This window comes from Perca flavescens, chromosome 4, assembly GCF_004354835.1.
Source record: "Perca flavescens isolate YP-PL-M2 chromosome 4, PFLA_1.0, whole genome shotgun sequence".
Classification (NCBI taxonomy): domain Eukaryota; kingdom Metazoa; phylum Chordata; class Actinopteri; order Perciformes; family Percidae; genus Perca; species Perca flavescens.
Genome location: NC_041334.1, coordinates 20,802,672 through 20,826,128, shown reverse-complemented (window position 1 = coordinate 20,826,128; position 23,457 = coordinate 20,802,672). Strand labels below are relative to the sequence as shown.

Sequence of the window (23,457 nt, the reverse complement as noted above, 5' to 3'; positions counted from 1 at the left end):
TGTGTGTGTGTGTGTGTGTGTGTGTGTGTGTGTGTGTGTGTGTGTGTGTGTGTGTATTTTCTTTTGAATTACCATCACTAGGCATGGGCAGCAATGGCAATCTCCATGGCAACAGGCGTGCAAAAGCTAAAAAGATTTCCCTAGGCAATGCATGTTTGTATTTGTGTTTGTAGTCACACACATCGGAGCTCGTGCATCACTATCAGGTGAGCTTCAAAGTGCCTGAGAGGATTTGCACCATTCACTATAATCTGTAATCGTCTTCTTGTATTTTTATCATAATGTGCCTGCTGAAATTCATGAACACTAAGAGACTGACTGATATGTATGTTTAAACAGTTAACTGCAGTCTGGGTCTTTGCCAAGCCATACCATTAGAGCTGCTGACATCCAAATGAACTGTTGAACTGATGCGGCCACTCATTAGGCTAGTTGTTCTTGTTCCAAACAAAAAGTTACAAAAGGCAACCTTCTCTTTCATTCCAGTCACTTAATTTTTCATTTTCACACTGGCCCACACAAACACTGTGGGAAAAGATTATGGTGCGATGGCAGAATTCTCACAATGGTTAGCAATATATATTTACAAGCCTTTGTTCCTGTCTACTTGCAACCAGTTTGCTGTTGCTTTACAAGCTTTACAAAAGTAGACGAGTGGTGGACTCCGCTTTAAAGACTAAAAAGACTGTGAAATCAGTGAAAACTCCTATCATTATTATTATTATTATTATTATTTTCCTCAGTACCCGTGTTAAGCCCATGTCCCTGTGCCTAAATAGGTTTACTGCTGGAAAGTATTGCAACACTAAACATGAAACATGTTTTAAATTTAAGATATTTCAGTCCTTCATTTTCACATACAGTTAACTATAGAAGTGTCTATAATTGTTATTTTTACAATTTTTACAATCTGCTGTCACTTCTTTTTCTCTCTCATCCAAGTGAGGGAGCAATACCAAAGCGTGTAGCGTTTATGTCTTATGGGAGCTGACAAGCTAAGGATGTAAATATGCAAATAATTCAGACAAAGCACGAGTAGTTTAGTAATATCCCCACAGGTGTGGTCTTAATATAAAATGCTGAGTCCTGTTTGTCTGAGGCCTAGACAAGAAAGAGTAAAAATGAGTACTATAAACTGATGGGAGCTACTGATCCAACTCCGCCGACTGGAACTGCTCACAGACCATAAACAAAGACGGGGAAGAGAGGAGGGCTAAGGGCTAGGCTAAAACTATCTCCTTATAGGCTATCACTACACAGCATTTCCCCCGCCAATGTACGGTCTCTGGTAGGGCTGCTCGATTATGGAAAAAAAATCATAATCACGATGATTTTGGTCAATATTGAAATCACAATTATTTACACGATTACTTATTGACTTTTGAAAAGATGTTGCATTTATTAAACTTAAGAAAAAACTGTGAAACAGTTAAACAAATCAACAGTGAAAACACCTGGAACTGTGACATTTCCCTTAATACTTTTCCCATTTCAACAGTTTTTTTCATTCAGAACACAAGACAAAATAAGAGTTTACTTGCAAAACATAATGTGCAAAATAATTGTTTTTCTCGAAATTGTTTTTGTGATCGTTAGGAGCCAAAATCACAATCTTGATTACATTTGATAAATTGCACAGCCTTAGTCTCTGGCAAATAAACGAACTGTGGCTTTTCACAGAAACATTGTAACAACAGCAGCGTTCTTGATAGCGCCACTGAGCTAAAGAGACGATACGTCCTCCGGTCTCATTCAGATATAAACAGAGTGTATAACGGGTTAACAATTCAGTCTTCTTCTTCTTCTTCTTTGGCGTTTTACAGCAGCTTGTATCCACAATGTTGCATTGCTGCCACCTTCTACTGACTTTTTAAAGTTGTGAATCGATTCAGAATCTTAGAAAATATAATCACGATTCTTACATGAATCGATTTTTTACAACACCCCTATTGCTCATAGAGAATTATCACCCAACTCTGCAGTTCCCTTCAGCTTTTTGCTGTGGTTTTACAGCCTGCAATTCTCACAGTCTTTATCAGCCTTGTTTTAACCTGCTATATGCTCCATGCCCAGCACCAAATGGCTAACACACAAAGTTAGCCACTAGCTGGTGAACGTATTCCCTAAAGAGTCAGAAATTTCACTTGAGAGGGAAGAGCAAGAGCGGAGACCAAACCAGAGCTAACAGGAGAGTAAATAATGGACTTACAGTACGTTTGTTGAGTTGCTATAAACATGACTCCAAATGTTTTCCAACACATCCCCCGTATCCACCTAATAACTTAACAACAGGATATGTCAGCATTATGTTAAGCACTAATGCTGCCCCTAGTGGCAAGAAAATGAATAAATAACATGAGTTAATGCAGCTTTAAACAGCCATTTCAGTTTACCTTCCAATATGTTACTTCACAAAAACCTGCTCCAAAACTATAACTGAATTAAGTTAAGTTTTACCTTGAAAATACATAACAGAATAAATACTATGAGGATGATAATATAGATTCACAAGGTAATACAGCAGCACTGATTCTATAACAGGATAAAATAGCTAGAGGCTTGCAGAAAGCATACTAATGTAGCCTATTCTCTAGGCATTAATTCAATTTTATGTTGAACAAATTAAAAAAAGTATTAACTGGTGCTTCACTTTCCCTAAATTAAAGCACTTTCACATACTGAGTGAGCTAGTTAGTCAAGATTCAGTGACCTTATCAATATTCATTTGGCTGAAAAGATGGCTCAAGGCAATTACTATGAAGATAATATTTGTCCTACTCTTGACAATCCCATAATGGGCTGCAGACATATTGCTGACATGTCATGAGTCTACATTCAATATTAATTCATTCAAATAGATGTGGGCAGTGGGCCCACATCAAGAAGAAGACTGATGATGGCCTCAGAAGCTTTTTGGCTTTTACTGCTGCAGTAGTATTTTCACATGATCTCCCAGTCAAGACTAATTCTACTTTCACAGATGTGCTAGTGTTGTTTGATTTTAAGCAGGTATTATGTTTTAAGCAAAGCAAGTTTTCAAACTATCAAAAACAGGAAATTGCAAGTTTAAATGCATGTTTTTGCTTTCATAGGTTTTATTTAATATCTTCAGCAGTTCAAGCCCAAAACACTGCTGCCAAATGTGACTGGATCCTGACAGAAGCAATCACTGTTATCATCTCATTGACCAAAATGAATCTTGTAGACAAAACTAACCTATTTGCATGACCAGCTCAAACAAAAAATGTCTTTTTTGTTTTTTATGATTATGATTGTAAATGCATTACGTCAAAAGAAAAGGAAATAGACATGTTTTTATTTATATGGGCTTTAAATAAAGTCAGTGATAACTACATATAATTACTTTGTTAATCATTTCCCTTTTTCACACAAGATTTTACAGCAGACACAAGTGTGTACATAACCATCCATATTAAACCATAGATAGCTATTACCATAGATATGGAACAATGGCTATACCTATATCATGCAAATCAGCATTACCTCATTGCCACCTAACGTTAGCTAAACATGGTCGAAAACCACCCTCTGCTGGCTAAATTTAAAGCTGTTAAAAATTAATTTAAGAGTACTAAAATGCTGTAGTGTGTTGCCCAGTTTACATTTCACAGCTGTATTCAATCATAGTAGTACCTCCGTGCAAAATAACTCGCACATTAGTCGTTATTTTGGCTGTTTAATGGCAGTTTAACGGTTCAGTATGCTTACCTTCCATCTCTGACTCGATTTCCCGTGAGCCTCCAGCTCGCAGCGCACTCTGTGACGTAAGTTTTAGTCGACTGTCAAGCTCACAGCTGACCCATGCCCAAACTCACCTGATAGACGTAATTTAAACGATAAACTGATGATTTCAGTGCGACTCCTTGACTGCGCTAGTGTTTAGTGGCACTGAACCTCTTAGTCTGAAATGTATCTCTTATTTTGTGCGTTTTTTTCCTTTACTTAGTCGGTTATTCCGCCTATAACGTGCTATTGCTGGAAAGCTATCATAGCTAACTTAGTTCAAAATGACTCTTCCAGCTTTGCACAACACCGGCGTGCTTTATAGACGGATTTTATCACAGTTTCCTCAGGACATTAGTTTAGCTTTTGCCTATGGATCTGGCGTTTTCAAACAACACGGGACCAACCAAGGTCAAATGGACGTAAGTGACACCTGCCCTGCTAGTTTACAAACTCTGCCCATTACACACTGTTAGTTAACTGCGCAACACGGTACAGTGACATTGTTGTAACGTTATAGACTTTTTAGACTAAATTGATATTGGAAATTGGAAACCAGTATCACTAGGAATATGAATATTTTACATCAATATCACTATAATATTAGTGTTTAATATAAATATTGCTTTATTCATATTTTTCTGATATAAATACACTGTGCATCACAGTATTCCAAATACCGATCTCCCAAATATGTATTCAAAAATCTTAAATAAAATAATGACATTTTCAGTGTTATGAGCACTCTATTAGACAATAGAGGTGTGAATTACGATTATCGTGTCTTCGATTCCATATTAGGATGCATCACGATGCGTCAAATAAATTTTTCTATTAAAGCCATGTAGGATATTTAATTCATAGTTTTTCATAGCTTCAAAAACAAAACATTCTGCAGTGCTCTAATACTAAATAACTTGGATACATAAAACTATACAGCATGGCACTTCCTGAATGTGCAAAACATAACAGAATATGTAAACAGAAAGGTTGTTAGGCCGACATTAAATTGTAAACAGAAATAATCGATTATGAGCCGGCCGATTATCGATGCAGCATTGTCCATGTCCCCGATTCGATGCATCGATTATTTGATTGATTTCAACACCTCTATTAGACAAGGCAGCTTTATTTGTATAGCACATTTCAGCAACAGGGAAATTCAAAGTGCTTTACATAAAACATTAAAGAGCAGTTAGAAAACGATTAAAAAACAAATTAAAACATTAAAAGACAAGAATAAAATTGACAGTGCAGTATAAGAAATTAAAGAACTGAGAGATAAAATACGCAAATAAAAGTTACAGTGCAGTATAAGAAATTAAACATTTAAAGAGCAGTTATCGAGTGTCATACAGTGTCATCAATGCAACTTCAGTATAACAAATGAACGGCAACATCAAAAAGATAGGTCTTTTTGCATTATTATGCATTACCTCAGACAAATCTCTTCAAAAGGTGTGTAACAATAACTCATTCGATAACTTATTTTGTCATTCTTTTTTTTTTTAGTACAATCTGCCCAACTTTAATTTAATTACACGTTGTGATCAAAACATCCCAATATGAGTGAAAGTTGATTTAAAAAAAACGTGTAGAATGAATATAGAATTTAAAGCTGCTGTATCCTAATTTATTGGAGTAGAACATGTGATTATATTGTGATTACCTTTTTATATGTTATATACAGAAGAACATGCTGGACTTTGTGTTTGCGGTGGATGACCCAGTGACGTGGCACACCATGAATCTGCTGCAAAATCGCAAACACTACTCCATCCTCAAGCTGCTGGGGCCCACGATGATCAGCTCTATACAAAATGAACACGGCGCTTCCGTATACTACAACACGCTGGTGCCTGTGGAGGAGAGGGTAAATAACTTTTTTTTATATTTCAGCAGCACATTTTGCTTGTCCAACATGACTACTTTTTTTCCATAATTAGGCTGCCCAGTTTTATCTTTATACTGAAATCTCCTCATGTGTTTATTAAGCAGTCATAGATGGCTGTGTTTACTTCTCACAGGAAGTCATTCTTGTTATTGGTCTGATCTAGTAGCCTAGTCTGGCTACACCACAGATGCATTCCGGGATAGGAATAAAAAACGCTGTGTGTTGTTTGCATTTCTTTAAACCAATCACAATCGAGCTCCGGACGCAGCGACGATGGCTCTGCAAAATAGTCTCTGGAAGGAACTTGTTTTGGTGGAATATTTATATCCTGCAAAAGAAAACGCCACATACAATATATATCAAGTTAACTGTTCACACAATACAGTAACGTCAGCTATTTAAATTAGCTGGATACACGGTTAAACATAATTTGCTCTTACCAATGTAATGACTTTGTTTTTAAATAAACATGCATTTCAGTGAAAAATACATAAAACATATGGAAAACAGTAATTCACTTCTGGCTCTTAGAACTTTATTAAAAATTTTTTATTGTTTTGTGTGGCTACTATTAACTGTATTACCTACATACTTTAATGACCTTCTCCTCTCCTTCTCAGATAATCAAATATGGTGTGATTAGTACGGAGTCTCTCATAGATGACCTGATGCACTGGAAGACCATGTATGTTGCTGGACGCCTTCACAAACCAGTCAGTACCATGAATAACTTTGGATTAAACTGAAAAATTGAGCTGTATACAACTTTTTTTATCATGCATTTATTTATTGAACTATTTATTTTCAAACCAGTCAAATGCTTTCCTAGATTTTGACAAAGTTATTTGAAATATGTTGAAACAGTGGAATGTAAATAACACCATTCAGTTAAATCTTCGGGTTTTCCATCCATGCTTACGCGTGCATGTTTTTGTTTGTTCTCACACAGGTGAAAATGATGATGCAGAATGAGAATGGAAAGCTCCGTGCTGCTCTGGTGGCCAACCTGAAGAGTGCTGTGATAGCCTCCTTCCTCATGCTGCCAGAGAGCTTCAATGAGGAAGACCTCTTCCTGCAGATAGCTGGTCTTTCTTATGCTGGTAACAAGCCTGCACAACTACAAATGACACACACACACACACACACACACACACACACACACACACACACACACACACACACACACACACACACACTCTTTGAATACTAATGTAAGTACAGTGTGATCCAACATGGACGCTATTGGTAATCCATCTCCCAGCAGGGTTCTGAGTTAGTTGTCTGGAGTATGAATGAAAGTAATTAGACTGAGGTTCTAGTGCCTCAAGATCCATAACTAAGCTGGTTGATTTGTACATATGTAGTGACGTGAAATAGAAGCATATAAATGAATGTTGAACCCTATAAATGTTTACATGCTAAGAAGGGGAGTGTTACCATTTAGGTTCCCAAGCTACAAAAGCAAAAGGGAAAGTCAGGACTAATTAGGAAATGAGTGTTGTATCATTGCTAAACATTTTAGACTGGAAACTGAACACCAGTCAGAGTTTAATATCTCAGAATGTGTTGTTACTATGGTACTATTTCTGTCCTTGGCTGCTGCAACACCTGAATTTCCCCTCTGAGGATCAATAAAGGCTTATCTTATCTGATCTTACTACAGCAAAGAACTGCAATATTACATTTTGTCTGTGCCTCTTCAGGGGATTTTAGAATGGTGATCGGAGAAGATAAATCCAAGGTAGCAAATATCGTCAAAGACAACATTCAACACTTCCGGATTCTGTACAGCAACATCTTACGGGACTGCCCTCAAGTGGTGTACAAACCTCAACAAGGGAAACTAGAGGTAAAACATGGCCCTTTTAGTATCGCCCTTGATATGTGAGCAACACAGGAGTACATTGTTTGCTGGTTCTGCAGTTTTACCTCATCATTCATCTTTCAATATCTAAAAATCCTTGGGTATCAATGTGAAAAACTACTCTTGAGTTTCATTCCTCAGAAGCAAAGTTTGTGGATTTAAAAGGTGCCTGCTGTATAAACTACGAAGTTGAACAAATACATCTGAAATTGGGCACCTGGGTAGCTCACTTGGTAGAGCACATGCCCACATATAGAGGTTTTCTCCTCGACGCAGCGGACGCGGGTTTGACTCTGACCTGCGGCCCTTTGCTGCATGTCATTCCCCCTCTGTCACCCCTTTCACATCTTCAGCTGTCTTATACAAATAAAGGCCTAAAAATGCCCCAAAAATAATCTTAAAAAAAAAATACATCTGAAATTTAAAAAAAACATACGGATTGCCATTACTGCCATCAAATTCTTACCTGTACTGTCTTTTTAAGAAATATATTATCTATGTGTAGTGCCTTTTCAGTGAAACAGACAAACGCATGTTTAAACACAGCTTTGACCTGAATAGTACAGTGTGCTCACAGCCTTGTTAGTAAACTTTAAATGGGGTGTGACTGATCTGGCACTCTGCCCTGTTACCTGCATTACATACAGTATTAACATGTATAAACATGGAAAATGTGTGCATGTGTCTATGTTTGCATATTGAATAGCATGAATACATATTCCTCTCCATTTTTATTGGTGTAAGGCTTCATTTTAAAAACAAATATTATTATTAGATGCTACCACCACTCAGTGTTATACCAAGGAACTACTCATCACACCATCGTGGAATAACAGAAATGAGTGGTTAGGAGTGTTTTGTGTGTGTGAGTAACACATTTTGCAGTAAACAGCGCTTTGGGGGATTGTGTACTGTGAGCCTTACATATGGGAAATACACTTGTGCCCTTGTACGTTATAAGACAGTGCAGCCGAAGTCCCACATGCACGAACCAGCTCCAGACTGTGTACAATTTTCCACTTTCGTGGCCATGTCAATGCATTAACTAAATATTTTCTTACTCGTTGTTGCAAGGCTGTGATTGGTGTTTTAAATATTGAGGTTTTAAAAACAACATCATCTCACCCACTCCAATCCTTCCTACATAGTTTTATTATCTTGAGATGCATTTATAGAGGTTCCTAATAACAATGCATAATATTTGTTCTGCTGGTATTCAGTCTGCTGTATGTATTTATGTGTTCTTGTTTGTGTACGTGCAGGTTGACAAAAGCCCAGAGGGCCAGTTTATCCAGCTGATGGCATTGCCTCGGACCCTCCAGCAAAGGATCACAAAGCTGGTCGATCCTCCGGGGAAAAACCGAGACGTGGAGGAGATTCTACTGCAGGTTGCTCAGGACCCAGACTGTGGAGCTGTCGTACAACAAGGTTCGGATTAAAGAACGGGGGATGTAGCATAGAGGGAGAGGCAGGCAGAGAAAAAGGGACAAATGGACCGGGAAAAAGTCATCAGATATTGTGAGTGTGATACTTTTGAGATACTGTGCACATTGGTTGTACAGATCAAGTCTGATATCGTGTGTGTGGTGAATATTAAATAAGGTAGGATAATGCTCCAAATGAATAATGTTAGGAATCCATTACACTAACACATTAACAAAGCTAATATATTGTCAAAACGTGGCCAGAATTAATGTGTAGATTGATAGAAAAACTTAACACCTAGTAAATCAAATGAACATGTCATCCCCTTCGCACATAAGGCCCATCAGTTCCAAGATGCATCATCACTCCTGTCTTCATCAAAATCAGACCTGTAGTGTAGCAGATGTTGCAGTGTGTTGTCACTTTCAAGTTTTAGGCCAGTAAATGTAATTTTTAAGTACTGGAATACATTCCTCCAAAAGTATTCCACATTGTCCTAGTTCTGTCTGAGATACAGTGTCCCATTTGAATAGAAGAATATGTAACCCTCATTTGTAACACACTTGTTAGATTGATCAGTACTATTTTATGGACAGTTTGAGTGTGTAGATGTTTTACTGCCATGTTAAAGGTTATTAAGCTGATTTATAGTTTGAGATTTCATCCATAACCCATGGATGGATAGAGTGATTGCCAAATAAGTTTCTTAATTGTTACTTTTGTTGAAATTGTGTGCATATGAATCATGTGATTATATGGCCTCTACCCATAAGTAGCATATCATAACATCATATTTCAGAGTGATGACAAATTACTTATAGTATAATTTCACGTTTGAGCATGTCTTTGTTCCTCCTCAGGTATTTCATCTATTGTGAAATACTCCAGTATAACACAGAGTATCAAAGGCATTGCTACAGCTGGTAGGTACCCTTTTCTTCTTTGTTCAATGTTTTTTGGGGGAAATCATACATAATGCATTGTTAGGTTTTGTTAGTAAAGGCTGATGTGGTGCTCCAGATTCGTCAAAGGAATAGTTTGACATTTTGGGGAAATGTGCTTTCTTGCCGAGTTACATAAGAAGATTGATACCACTCTCACATCTATATGCTAACTTTGGAGCGACAGCCACCAGACGCATAGCATAGCATAGCATAGCATAGCATAAAGACTGGTAACCACTAGCCTGACTCTGTCCAAAGGTAACGAAATCAGCCTATAAGCACCTAAAGCTCCCTAATTAACATGTTCTATCGGATTTGTTTAGTTTGTGCAAAATATGTGCATGTAAAAGTGACAATTTATAGTTTTATAGGGTGTTTAGTTCAGGGTTAGGTGCTGGAACGTGGATGTTATTACCTTTGGAAATAGTCAGGCTAGCTGTTTCCCACTGTTTCCGGTCTTGTGCTAAGTCAGGCTAACTGGTTACTGGCTGTAACTTCATATTTACTGACGTAGCTCGGAAGTGTATTCTCAAACCTTCCACTGTGTATTAACAACCGTTTTAATGTAGTACCGGTAATAGTGTTCTTCTAATGTATTTGTTAATGTTCAGTGCGCTCTGTGTCCTGGTCCTCCCCAGGCATGTGGAAGACTGTGTCATACAGCTCCAAGAAACTGATGAAGATGTGGAAGGGTTGGAGGAGGAAGCCGTCTGTCTCTCAGATGTCCTGATCCTGTCTGTTGACCAGATCTTTCTCTGTAAACTGTCAGCCAGACAACCAACATCCATCCTTGATTGTTCTCTGACAAACTGTGGCTGGAAGAATCACACACTCCCCTCTGGTTATATCACTGCATAGCCTCTATGAATGGGATCACTGAGCAGTCTGTGTTTGAATAGTGTAGAACCGTCTGTACAGTACAACTGCCCTTTATCATGCAATTCATGAAAGTTGTAGAAAAAAGGGTGACATTTCACGAGCCTGACTGAATTGCGGCTGACATTTAATGGTACTACGGATCGGACCTTTCGGCATAATGACTACAGTGACTGGGGAGCTGCTGAGTCGGCTGTCTCTGGAGCCACAGCACTAAATCAGTGTGAGCGCAGCATGCACCAAGTACCACAAGTATAGTCAAGGAAAGACTTTGCTGTCTTCTGTCATCTTAGATCTGTGCATTTTCTTTGTAAACGGTCAGATGACGGGCAGCTAAGAGATTGATTGTGGGTTATTTTGTCTTTGTGCTGAGAGAGGGCTTTATTGAACTCTCTTCAAATATGGACTGGCGTTACATGTCATAAACACACACACACACACTTTATACCCCTCTTAGCTTGCCAAAGATCTCAAATCCATCTCTTTAATATAATTTTTAACGACAGTCTTGATGTTTGTACACTCTTTATGTTGGTATTCATAAAATAAAAGATAGGATCACATTTATTTTATGACAAAATGTCCCTCATTGTTAACAGTTTATCTCTCTGTTACTTGTTACTTTATTTTTATCAGCATGTCATATTAAGAACTAGAGGTCTTCAATACTTGCTGTAGTCTAATTCAATTACACAAATTGGGTTTAATAAACATTTCAATACAACAGCATCTATGATTACGTTATTTTCATTTGCATTACTTTTTTTTTCCTTTTTCCAGTTTGGATTTTTTTCCACAAAAACAAAATCTAAACTGTCACAATACAAGAGGATACTGTTTGTGTCTGTGTTTGTGTTTGTGTTGCTTTCATTGTTGGTCTATGTAATTAGGATTGCCAGGCTTCACCAAGGCTTAATTAATAAATTATGACACCGCATTTTTACAAAATAATATAACAAAATGTAACAAATACAATATTAGATTCTCTCTCGTCATCAGTTTTTCTGCTCTACTACCTAGGGGGATTAATGAAGAGCAAACTTGATTGTGAGTTATATAAGTTATTCTTATATTTTATTACTTTATAATTAAAAAAGGTAAATATAAAATCCATCAAAATGATCATGTTCACAGGCCTTTTTCTCTGCCAATATTTTGATGTTATAGCAGGAAAAGCACAGAGGTATTTCATTAACATTACTTATTAGTGCATTCTATTGAGTTTGAGCTGGTATTGTGCTTATCGGTAGCCTGGTTGACACCAGACTCTTCTCAGTTGTAACTGAGAGTGAGAGCAAATCTCAAATTTGCCGGAAGTTCATCAGGGTTTACCCAGGCTAGCAAATTGGCTCAGTGGCATGACGCGTTGGGATACCAAAATGGAACAAAGCCATCATTAAAGTTATTATTTACTCCATTGATTTTCCTGCAAAGTCAACCATTTCAGCTCTGATAAAGCAGCAAAACAAACCGGAATGAACAAAGAAAAGATTTATGTAGAATTTGGCCATTAAAAATAAGGTTAATCATATCATTTTTACTTTCATTTACCATCTTATTACAAAAGAAATATTCAAAAAATATACATTTGAATATAGTCCGTGCTATCATAAAGATATATTGGTCCTTCATTCCATCATAATGCAGTCAATTGTGAAATGACCAGTTACTTACCTGGTACTGCCACTTGTCTTTGTTATTCACCTTTCTATTCACCACTACATCATGAGTCATACTTGACAATGAATTCAGTTACAGACATATGAATCATCTTAAGGTAGACTCACATGACCCGGTATGATTTGTTGTTTTTTCATTTCATGTTAATTTGAATAGGGACAGATGCTATGACAGACATTTCTGCAACAAATCTCCAATGTACAGCATCACACCCATTTATAGCTATTGTTAGTTTCCAATTCCCGTCCCTAGAAGGGCTTTAAAACATAAAACGTTAAACATTAAACATTGCCACACTAAAATACATGAAGCACATACACATACTTGTTGTGTACTCCTCTCTGTCACTAATTAATGATCTACATACTGCTTATTTTTTACAATCTCTATGTACTTTAGGACAGTTTGCTGACGCCACATGCCTTTCATTCGTGCCATACAGTTCAACATTTGTGCAATTCACACAGTTTATCCACAACCAACCACTATTGTAATGAAAAATAACTACGTATATATTTACACTTCTACTCCACTACATTTCAGAGGGAACTCTTGTATTTGTACTCCGCTACATTTATCTGACCGCTATAGTTATGAATCACTTTGCAGATTAAGATTTGATATACAAAACAGATGAACATTTTATAAAACATGATTACCTAACTACCTAACATTATTATAAATATACTTTGTATATTTATATTACATTAATAAACCTAGAAATGACTGTTAGCTATAGCTGCTGTGTACAATTAGGCTACATTATAGTGTTATCTCTCATTTTATTAAAGTACTATACTACTTGAAAAATACTAGGTAGGGGACTTGCTCTGTGTGGTGTATGTGTAAACATGTATACAATATATTTAATGGACCTTTAATAACAACGTATGGGTATTCAAACAAATAAAAAACTGAAAAGCTGAGGGTTAAGTGTCTTGCTCAAATGCACTTGTAAAGGAGCTGTTAAGGGCGGGAGCTCTCCTTAATCACCTAGTAAATCTTTCACCAGCTCTTAGTAGTAAACACGGTGACAGCAGCCTAACCTTCAGAGGATGTGATGCAATGGTTAATTATCATAATATATGCTGATATCATCGCTTCAGTCCTCCAATCAGCCAATCAGCGCGTCACACTTTCACCACCTGCTAGGAACTGAATTCCATCATTCCAGGCATTCCTGCCCTCCTCCCTCTCTCCCTCCCTCCCTCCTCCCTCCTCCCTCCTCCCTCCTTCTCCTCCTCCTCTTCCTCGTTTAGCCTACAAACAAGTTTTTCCCGACAGCTCTGCTACTATTGTCTTCCCTCGTCCAACGCTGTGTAACCGCGGCTTTTGTTTTGTGTCTCTGTGGGATATTTTTCTTGTTTTTTCTGTGTGGATATTATCATACTGGAAGATACCAAAGTGGCGCTTGAAGGAGGTATGTAGCCTACTGCTAAACCTTAAGTTGTGTCTGACTGACATCGTTTCCCATTTGTAGGATGAGAGTGCGCTCTTCCCCCCCTACGCTGCAAACTCAGTCAGTTGTTGTGAAATATTCAGCATGAAAATGAAGACAGCGTTGTAAACACACATAAGACAGGGCTGAAATAATATCCGCCTCGTTATAAGAAGGTTGACATTTCATTCACGATATGAAGCGGCACTGGCGGGTTCCCAAACTTTCTCACGCCAAAAAAGCCCCTTTTAGCCACATGCTTTTCTCCAGGGATCTGGGGACATTTAGTTGTCTATCTGTGGAGCTGTGTGTGTAGTGGAAAGGAGTGAAACCTATCACTAAATCAAATAGCGATACATTTCTTTCGTTATTTTGAATGGATACCTCCTAAAGGACCGACGAGGAAACAATGAGGCAGGCTGATACAGCACTTGTGGGAATAAACGTGGACGCACTTGCTACTAATAATAATCGGGTTTCATTTTTGCCCGTGTTGGTCGTATGAAAACTTTGTCGCCTTTCTTCACGCGCTCCACGTTGACTGTGTTGTGACGAGCTAACAGGACAACAAACCTGACATCTTCGCAGTTTAGTTTAAAGCTGCAGGACTAGTTTTTAATGATAATGTTCCTCTAAACGCTGTTTTCCTGCAGACATGAGGGGAAGGTATCTCAGGAATGCAGAAAGAGGGAAGAGAAGCGCGCTGGAGCGTTTTTCTTCACAAAATACCTCTCATAGCACAGCGCTGAAGGCTCAACACTGGAGGACAAAAAATCCCAAAATTCATAACATCACAGGAAGGTTATAAATACAACAAACTATAGGACAGTAACAGTAGGGCTGTGCTCGACTGAAGAAATTCTTAGTTGACTAACACTCGTTTAATTGTATCGACTTATCAATTAGTTGATTTAATCGACAGATCTGTAAATCGGAGTTTCTCCGCAAAGAGTCATGCAAAAGCACCACTTTAATTCTTGTGTTTACCAGAGATGTGCTCGTACGTTTCTTGGAAATAAGTCATTCAGCATGAAAAAAGCATAAAACATGACTAATCAACGAAAGAAATCTAAGTTGACTAAGACCAAAACGACCGATTGGTCGACTAATCGACTAAGCAGCCCTAAATAACAGTGAAGAAGTATTATCCCCAATAGAGCAATAGGCTACTACAATTTAGAAATACTACAATACAAGTAAAGTCTTGCGTTCAAACTTAAGTAAAAGTACATTAGTATTATTGGCAAAGTGTAATAGGTATCAAAAGTACCGCTATGATTATTCGATTAGTTGATCAACAAAAAACTATTTTGATTATTGTTTAATAAAAAAAAATGTAAATGCCAAAATGTACTGCTTCCAGCGTCTTGTCACCTTGGGAAATTATGACATTCATAGACCAAATAGTTAATCGATAGTGAAAATGGTTGTTAGTTCCAGGCCTGTTATAGCTATGTGCAAATATAAATATCAGGGAAGACTGTATTCTCCGGGGGGAAAATAAGACCTAACACGCTCAACTCACATTGAAACTTTGAAGACTGGGTGCTGGATCCTTAATGTGGATAATAATATATAATATATTTTATATACTGCATTACTAAGCTTTATGGGAACAGTAGTGATTTTCTTTGTGATTGTAGTGACAGAACAAATATTAACTTAGTTTTTGTATTAAATGCTACATAGAGAGGAAAGCCAAACCGCTCTCATGTTCAACACAATACCCTCCCCTCTGTCCCACAGGTATCCAATCATGGAGACTCCACTCGATGTTCTGTCAAGAGCAGCATCATTTGTTCATGCGAATGAAGAAGAGAGTAAGTTTTTATCAGTACCTCTTGGGTTTGTATGTCAGAAGAAGATTTTGCTCCCTCTCTTTCTGTCTTGCTGTTAAAAGGTGCCCTGTGGACAAATGATTTGTATGATTGCAGTTGCGTTACATATCGATGAAGTGCAACGTTATGTTCACCCAGAAGCCTCGGCCCTGTTTTCTGCCATAAGACAATAGGCGTCCTTGTGCTGTGCAAGCTTGCAGTTGCAGCAGGCAAATAAGACCAACCACACTCAACTGCCATCAGCGCTGTTTTTTAGCTTGGATGTTTGCTTGTGTTAACCTGCTTTGGCTAGAATCTGGGTGGGGTGGATTGCTGTGTCATTATCTGTCTTTACCTCCATTTCAGTTTCTTGCTGTATCGGTCTATTACTGTCTGTCTCTGACTTTGTGTCTGTGTCGCTGTCTTGTTGATCCCTCTCCATCTTCTCTTTCATACCCTTCTCAGTCTCTCCGCCTCCCCTGTCTTCTTCTGTCTTTTATTTTCTCCTCTCCTAATCATGTCTGAGGACTTCTGGCGTTGCTGAATAAAACCCTTTTGAATTAAAGGTCCCACATTATGATCATTTTCAGGTTCATACTTGTATTTTATGTTTCTACTAGAACATGTTTACATGCTTTAATGTAAAAAAAAAAAAACGCATTCATTTTCTCATACTGTCTCTCTGAATATACCTGTGTTCATCCTCTGTCTGAAACGCTCAGTTTTAGCGCCTGTCTCTTTAAGCCCCCCATTGAAAAAAAACCCAGTCTGTTCTGATTGGTCAGCTTTTCCAGTTCTTCCACATCTGCGCTCTGAGTCGCTGCACCATCATTGTGGCCGGGGAATGACTGTAACTGCAATATACTATAGTTGTGACATCACAACTGTACACAGTTTCTGAATATGGGCTGTTTGCATTTCTCTGTAGATTGAGAGTTTTGATACTTTCACAGTATTTATATAGCACCTTAACCTGCTTTATAACCAAAAAGACATGGAAATCTCAATTTTTACAGTATTGGTGCTCTAAGGAGAAATAGCTAATCCTTGTCTCTCCACAGCCAGCAGAGTTAAACCTACGAGGACAGTTTACATTCAGTGGATATACCATTGATAATTGTTCTGCACTGTTTGGAGCTGGAAGTTTAGTTTGTTGCTTGTAGTATTGTATTCGACACCTTAGCAGATTGTGTTTCATGTATTTAATAATTGCTCTCTGGCTGTTCAGCTCTTAAACTTAATGTACCTGTAGAGCAGGTTTGTGGAATTTGAAGCTCCTCAAGCATCAGGGATCATGATTTGAGCTGTTCTAAAGGAAAGCCAAATAGCGTACTTAACTCTGTTAAGATAAATTAATATAATTTGGTAGAAGTACAAGCTAGCTGTTGTTACAACCATTTCCATAGGAACATTTTAGATCTTTTTTTTTTTTTTTTTTTTTTTTAAGATAGTGTTAATTGGTGTATTGAGAGACTGGGAATATTTAAAAAGTGCTTCGGCTGTAACATCTCCCATGTCACCGGTTTGTTCCCATAATGCTTTGGCTTGAATGAGCCGAATATCAGCTTCCTTGCACTTCTGAGTAAAATGGCATGGGAGCTCTCCTCCCCTCTTCCTCTGCTCCCTTGCTCCCCTGCAGTGTTTTTGTGTTTTCCTCATCGCTGATGTCACTTTTTGTTGTGGGTCTTGCAAAGCCTCATTGTCCAAAAACAATGCCCTCGACCCCTTTTTTAAAATGGGTGAGTCAGCCAACCTACTAAGCTAGTCAACCAACAAGCTAGTCTGCCAAACTAGCAACGAGTCATTTAGCCAACCAGGCCGACAGGCAGTTGAGTCGTAACCTCTGCCTACTTGTATGCATTTATGACCAGCCTTTGTCATGCATGTGCAGCACTTGATACCAGAGTACAGAATAGGAAGAAGCTTGGCAACAGCAGCTCTAAAACCTGGAAGGACCAGGTGGGGCTTCGGGGCCGGTGCTACAGTTCACAACATAAGAGCTAGAAATAAAAAGCATTGTTTAATTTATTTAAACCACACTCCAACCCATCTGACGAAATTAATTTCTCACAAATTACACAAATGCTGTCTTGAGGGAAATGTAATTACAGGTATAATTGGTACAAGGTCACTCTGCTTGGCTTCAAAGTGGTAAAAAATATGCTACAGTTATGTCTCAAAAAAGAATGGTTGGCCTTGCCCCGGATTAATTAAGGTTGCTTGAATATAAGTGTTTAAAAATAAAAAGTTTTTATTAAAATTTGGTTAAACCTTTGGGATTTCTTCTGCTTTAAAATAATTAGTTTCTGTTTGCATACATACTACTTGTGATGGGTTGATAGCAGCAACAAGGTTGTGTCCCCCTTATTATAACAGTTCAGTTTGATACACTTACTAAAACCACCATAATCCAGTTGAGGGATGACTGGAGGTGTCGGTGATCAAATCTTTTATTATTATTACCACGCGCTCATAGGAAACAAGCTTCCGCAGGGAGTAGCAGTGAGTGCTTTGCAGTCTTTTTTAATTTCTTGTTTTAATGCCATTGTATGGAAAAGTGTGGACATTTTTTGTCAGAATTTGCTTGATTGAATGAACATATACAAACAAGTCAATCCCTCTTCATTTCACCATTATATATATATATATATATACACACACACACACACACACACACACACACACACACACACACACACACACACACACACACACACACACACACACACACACACACACACACACACACACACACACTTGAACTCACACCTTCTGCCTGGAGGGCAAGCTGTCTGTTAACAACAATAATCACAGGCCTTAAGTCAAATGGTCCTGGCCTTGACTATAATTACACACAATCTAAAAAAACTGAAGTAATCTGTGACTTATATTTAATGGTAAGTGTGGGGAAATGCTTAATACTTGCCGCCACCCCTCCATAGCAATTTTGGTGGCTACTTGGAGTGTGCTCCACCCTTCCTGGAAGCAAACCTGTATTTGAGATCAACCTTAAACGGTCTGGATTGCACTACAGGACCAGCTCCAAGGACCAATCGAAATATTTTTGTTTGTAGCTTAGTGTTTTTTAGAATATAGCAGGTTGTAGAGTCATTTCTTTAGTTTTAATGTGAATTTAGAGACATCAGTCAACAGTCCCTGACTGGCGACAGGGTCTTGGATGTTAGATCAAAGACGGCCTTTCCAAACGGGGCCGGTGATTTAGAGCCCGACTAAAGAGATGGAATATGGACCTTTTTGTCTCTGACAGGAACCACAACAAAAGACTGGTACCAAGAGAAGGTGGTTGGCTGAGATCTAGACAGTGCCCTCTGCTCTACTTCTGCACAGGCATAGATACACATATGCTGAAATCCCGGTTGTTTGTTTGGAGAAAATACACACACACACACACACACACACACACACACACACACACACACACACACACACACACACACACACACACACACACACACACACACACACACACACTCTAACAGAATCCCCCCTTCATTGTTATAGTTTCCATGTTTGTTTAAACACCCCCTGTCTTTTCCTACCTGTCAGTAAAGGGAAGTAGTCCATTAAAACAGACCTTTCTATAATCTTCTGTTTAATTATTGCGCTGAATACCACTTTAAGTGGGTATTATATACTGTAGATTGTGGACAAAATAATAGGAACACTTTACAGTATAATACATTCTGACACAACAACACAAATTGCAGCAGCAAAAATAAACAGTGCTGATTCAACCTCAGTCTTAACAAAAACGTAACATTCTGATCTTAAATGTATCAAATTCATTCCAAGGCTTTATTCGATTGTGTAATTTTGCCTGCGTGTTCCCGTAATTTTGTCCATCCCCAGTATAAATATCCGGTCTTGGGTGGGTGTAAATAAATATGGTCATTGCTTTCTAGTAAATACTTGATCCAACTGTCTAAATCTGATCAACACCATGTTAATATTGAGTTAAATTGTCTTTAGCAATAGACAGGTGATTCATCTGATTTACAGTTTGAATCACCTGTCTATTGTCTATTAAAATTTACAGTTTAATCATATGCAATGACCGGTCAGATTCAAAACTCTGACTCTGCTTATTGAAAGCACTGGTTATGCAATTAAGCAATTTTGTTTTACAAAATTGAACTCAATGTGATGCATGCAAGATTTTCATCCCTTTCATCTACATTTTGATGCACAATATTTAAACAGTGTTGTAGTGTCTGTGTTCATAGTTTGTATGTTCATAGAATAGATTTTATGAAATCTGAATTTGACATCGGGCAGGCAGGCAAATGTAATTTCATCAATGTGATCATGTTCTGCAGGTCCACACTGAGGTGGACCAGATTGTCTGAGGTAATATGATATGTATATGATTGAACTATACTGCAAGCTTGATTAATCAGACATTTAAAACTTTTCAAGGGTGGTGTGGTAGTCCTCAGTAAGAGAGCAGTCAAAACTAGTCGGGGCTTGTCGATGCTCAGTGGTGTATAGTCAGATCAACACGAAAGGGAAATGGGAGAGCTTGCATCATGGCACTTTGTCTAAACCTTGCTGGAGGCAAACGGTATTCTCAGTGGGAGGTAATTTGACCGAGGACTCGTGCCCGTGGGTACTATGGGTTGAGTTTGTGTGTGCATGTGTGGAGCTTTTTCAGCAAGGAGTGAGTTTGCCCTCCAGCCTTTTTCTGACAGATATTTCTCTGTTCTTCCTGTGTAACATGACACAGGTGTTAAACAACTACACATAGTAGTGTAAGCATATGGTGAGCCGAATACCTCCATCTCTGTAACTCATCTTCCCTGTAGGTCTTGTTAAAGCAACACCAAAGCACTTTTCCTCTTCGGTCCCCCTACAGGTTGGAAGCGCAATTGTCCATTACCGTTCCCATTCGAACTACAGATCCGCTACCCGATCTGGCAAACTTGCGTAGTGCGGTTATAGCCGATAGAGGGCCGCAAAGCAAATGCAGAAGTGACGTTCACCCTGTTACGAGTTTATGAACCACTGAAACATTATTTTAAGATACAAAAGAATCTTTGGTGTTGTTGCTTTAAGATGATTAGAAGTTAGAAAAACTATGACCTGGAAGACTGAGAACCCTTTACAGACATAGCATGGAACATAGTATTGCTTTTTTATGTTTACCCCTAAAAGAAGTTCACTATTAAAAGTTATGCTTTTTAAATTAAAATCTTACCCTTTGCAACATTAGCACTGATGCAATTTAGGCTGCCAATTAGCTCTTTTTGCAGGGTTGTTGTTCCCTTAAACAGAGCATAGCCCCAGTGGTGCTTGTACTACTTTTAATAGTAGAAAACTGTGAATATTAAACAAATAACTAAGGCCAAGTGACCCATTCAGATGTAATCTCACTTGTCCTGGCCCAGATTGTGAGAAGTGCCGGTGCATTTCCTGTCAGTGTTTACTCTTCACACACAGTAAAATGAACTGTACTGTACTTTTTAAACTTTCTGTCCCAGTCTTTGGCAGTAAAGATAAAAATGGTGTCACTGATGCCCAAGCTGAAATCAACTGCAGCTCCATCTCTTTCTTAATAAATGTAATAATTCTTTGCACCTGACAGTTGATAAACAAAACAAAAAAAAAGTGATAATTTGAAATCCACAGCCTGTCTTTACTGATGGGTTAGTCCCATGGCACCGCTTCGCTACAACCCAGTCTTTTTATTCTGTTCTCAGATCTGTATTTGGCGGAGTTGTATTTTACAGGATTATCACTGATATATTTGAAACAAGCTACCACCACTGAACATTCATTGAATATGTTCAGTATGGTAAAAAAAAAGAAGTGTGTATCATTTATTACTAAAAGTTTATGGTAGAGGTCTGAAGCAAATAAAACATAGTCAGTATATCAAACAAAATAGTTGAGGACAATGTGGAGTACACTGGCATTTAGTGTTGTTGTTTAGTGTTGTGTATGTATCCTGTAGTTTTTTTTGTGTGCATGCCATAAAAGCTGAGAACAGAGGTGTATTCATGACAGACTGCATGGTCTATTGTCTCAAACACCACCAGTGTTTTATTGCCAGTTCCACAGTCAGTGCCTGTTGCCGTTTTATTGATACATGTGGTACTATGATGTCATTACCTGTTAACAGTGTTTACGGTTTCACCTGCTATCAGTGTTGGTGTGGGTCAAGGAGTCTGCAGTAGATACATCTTGGTTATCAGCAAAGGTTTTAGGAGTGCTATAATGATATCATGGATGGCTAGGTCAAAGTGTTGTACAGATGATGTACAAGGTAACTACAACGTCCTATTTTAACGCTGACTTCATTGTTACATTCCTGCTCTTGTTCTCTCACACCTGTTTTTATCGCTTTCTTTTTTTTTTGTCATCACAGAAGACATTTACAGTATGTGAGGTAGTACTGTAGGAATTTTTCCCTTGCCCTTGACTGAGGCACTTGCTTTAAAACAGGAGTCAGTGCGATGTGGGTCCACCGCACTGCTCCTAAATGGTTAGGGTAGGAGAAATGATAAAGTATAACAACTGGTTGCACTGTAATCATTGTCCAGCTCTGTGATGGACAGAGTTGACAAAAGTCTGTAATACTGTTGGATAACAAGGAGAGGAATAGTGTCCACAAGACAGGGAAAGCACACTGCTTTGTTAATGTACAAAATATTTTTATTTAATGGCTACATGACATTTTGCACACCGATCTTCCTCAGGGTCAAACGTTTTTACTTTAACAAAGTAGTGTATCTTGATTTTGGGGGGGTGGGGGCAGTATTCTGTCATACTGTGTTTTTTGTTATGATAATGACTTGTTGCTCAGTTCCAATCGATGTAAGAACATATTCAATTTAGCAGCAACCTTTCCTAAACTTGAGCAGTCGATTTATTGGTAAGTCTGCTCATTTTGTGGACTCTTTACTGTTATACTGTATCGTGTTGTTACATAATGTAAGTAACCTTTTTATCTTGTTATCGGTAAGTGTTTTCACAACGTGGCAAAAGACAGAACATTTTCACCCTTGCCTTATCCTGGTCTGAAAATACTGAAACTGTAACCTACATACATTAAAGGCCCATGGCATGACAATTTCATTACAACATTAATATGCGTTCCCCCAGCCTGCCTATGGTCCCCCAGTGGCTAGAAATGGCGATGGGTGTAAACCGAGCCCTGGGTATCCTGCTCTAGCTTTTGAGAAAATGAAAGCTCAGATGGGCCGATCTGGAATCTTGCTCCTTATGAGGTCATAAGGAGCAAGGTTACCTCCCCTTTCTCTGCTTTGCCCACCCAGAGAATTTGGCCCACCCATGAGAGAGAGACATCATGGCTTTCAAACGAGCAAAGTGGCAGTTGGTCAAGTCCACTGTCCAGGCTGGTTGCCTGGCAACCTCACGCTGACGATAAGACTCCAGGATGTCACTGTGCCAGCCCAAGAAACACTTTGATTACACTTTGGTTTTTGTGCAGATTAAATTGTTAACCAGTGAGCTTCAGAGGTGTTGATAGGCAGTGTTTGTTGCCTTTGGACAGAGCCGAGCTAGCTGTTCCAGTTTTTATGCTAAGCTAACTGGCTCATAGCTTTAGCTTCATATTGAGCAAACATAAGTGTGGTATCAATCTTCTCATCTCACTCTTGGCAAGAAAGTGAATAAGTGCGTTTCTCAAAATGTCAAACTATTGCTTTAACAAATTGAACCACTATAACCAGTGTATATTTATTTATAAGTGTATATTTAGTTTATATCAAAAAGAAGTAGGGTTGTTGCAGGCA

The 23,457-nt window shown here is 38.4% G+C and overlaps 3 protein-coding genes across 4 annotated transcripts in view; 2 read left to right on the top strand and 1 right to left on the bottom strand.

Annotated features, from left to right (window-relative positions):
* Positions 1 to 3,785, bottom strand: part of syn2b (synapsin IIb) — an 82,459-nt gene extending 78,674 nt beyond the window's left edge. The window contains exon 1 of the mRNA XM_028576796.1: positions 3,730 to 3,785. The gene's annotated coding sequence lies outside the window, so the exon portion shown is untranslated. The remainder of the gene's footprint in view (positions 1 to 3,729) is intronic.
* Positions 3,719 to 11,471, top strand: tamm41 (TAM41 mitochondrial translocator assembly and maintenance homolog). 2 transcript variants are annotated; one of them, XM_028576798.1, is made up of 8 exons: positions 3,719 to 3,785; positions 5,435 to 5,617; positions 6,259 to 6,351; positions 6,588 to 6,738; positions 7,342 to 7,487; positions 8,765 to 8,930; positions 9,788 to 9,850; positions 10,510 to 11,471. In XM_028576798.1, exons 2-8 carry the CDS (start codon positions 5,441 to 5,443, stop codon positions 10,599 to 10,601), a joined length of 888 nt encoding a protein of 295 aa, XP_028432599.1. In that variant the 5' UTR covers positions 3,719 to 3,785; positions 5,435 to 5,440; the 3' UTR covers positions 10,602 to 11,471. The 2 variants fall into 2 exon arrangements, with proteins under 2 accessions (XP_028432599.1, XP_028432598.1); XM_028576797.1 differs by lacking the exon at positions 3,719 to 3,785 and adding an exon at positions 3,792 to 4,166.
* A 2,174-nt stretch (positions 11,472 to 13,645) lies between these two features.
* Positions 13,646 to 23,457, top strand: part of vgll4b (vestigial-like family member 4b) — a 43,801-nt gene continuing 33,989 nt past the window's right edge. The window contains exons 1-2 of the mRNA XM_028576800.1: positions 13,646 to 13,847; positions 15,612 to 15,685. Of these exons, the coding sequence (XP_028432601.1) occupies positions 15,622 to 15,685 (64 nt within the window). The 5' untranslated portion in view covers positions 13,646 to 13,847; positions 15,612 to 15,621. The remainder of the gene's footprint in view (positions 13,848 to 15,611; positions 15,686 to 23,457) is intronic.

Bases quoted from the DNA above. Each gene is read 5' to 3' on its own strand.
- tamm41 (XM_028576797.1), top strand. From the start codon at position 4,029: ATGACTCTTCCAGCTTTGCACAACACCGGCGTGCTTTATAGACGGATT. The intron at 5,618-6,258 runs GTAAATAACTTT...TCTCCTTCTCAG, and splicing joins TGGTGCCTGTGGAGGAGAGG to ATAATCAAATATGGTGTGAT. The intron at 6,352-6,587 runs GTCAGTACCATG...GTTCTCACACAG, and splicing joins CTGGACGCCTTCACAAACCA to GTGAAAATGATGATGCAGAA.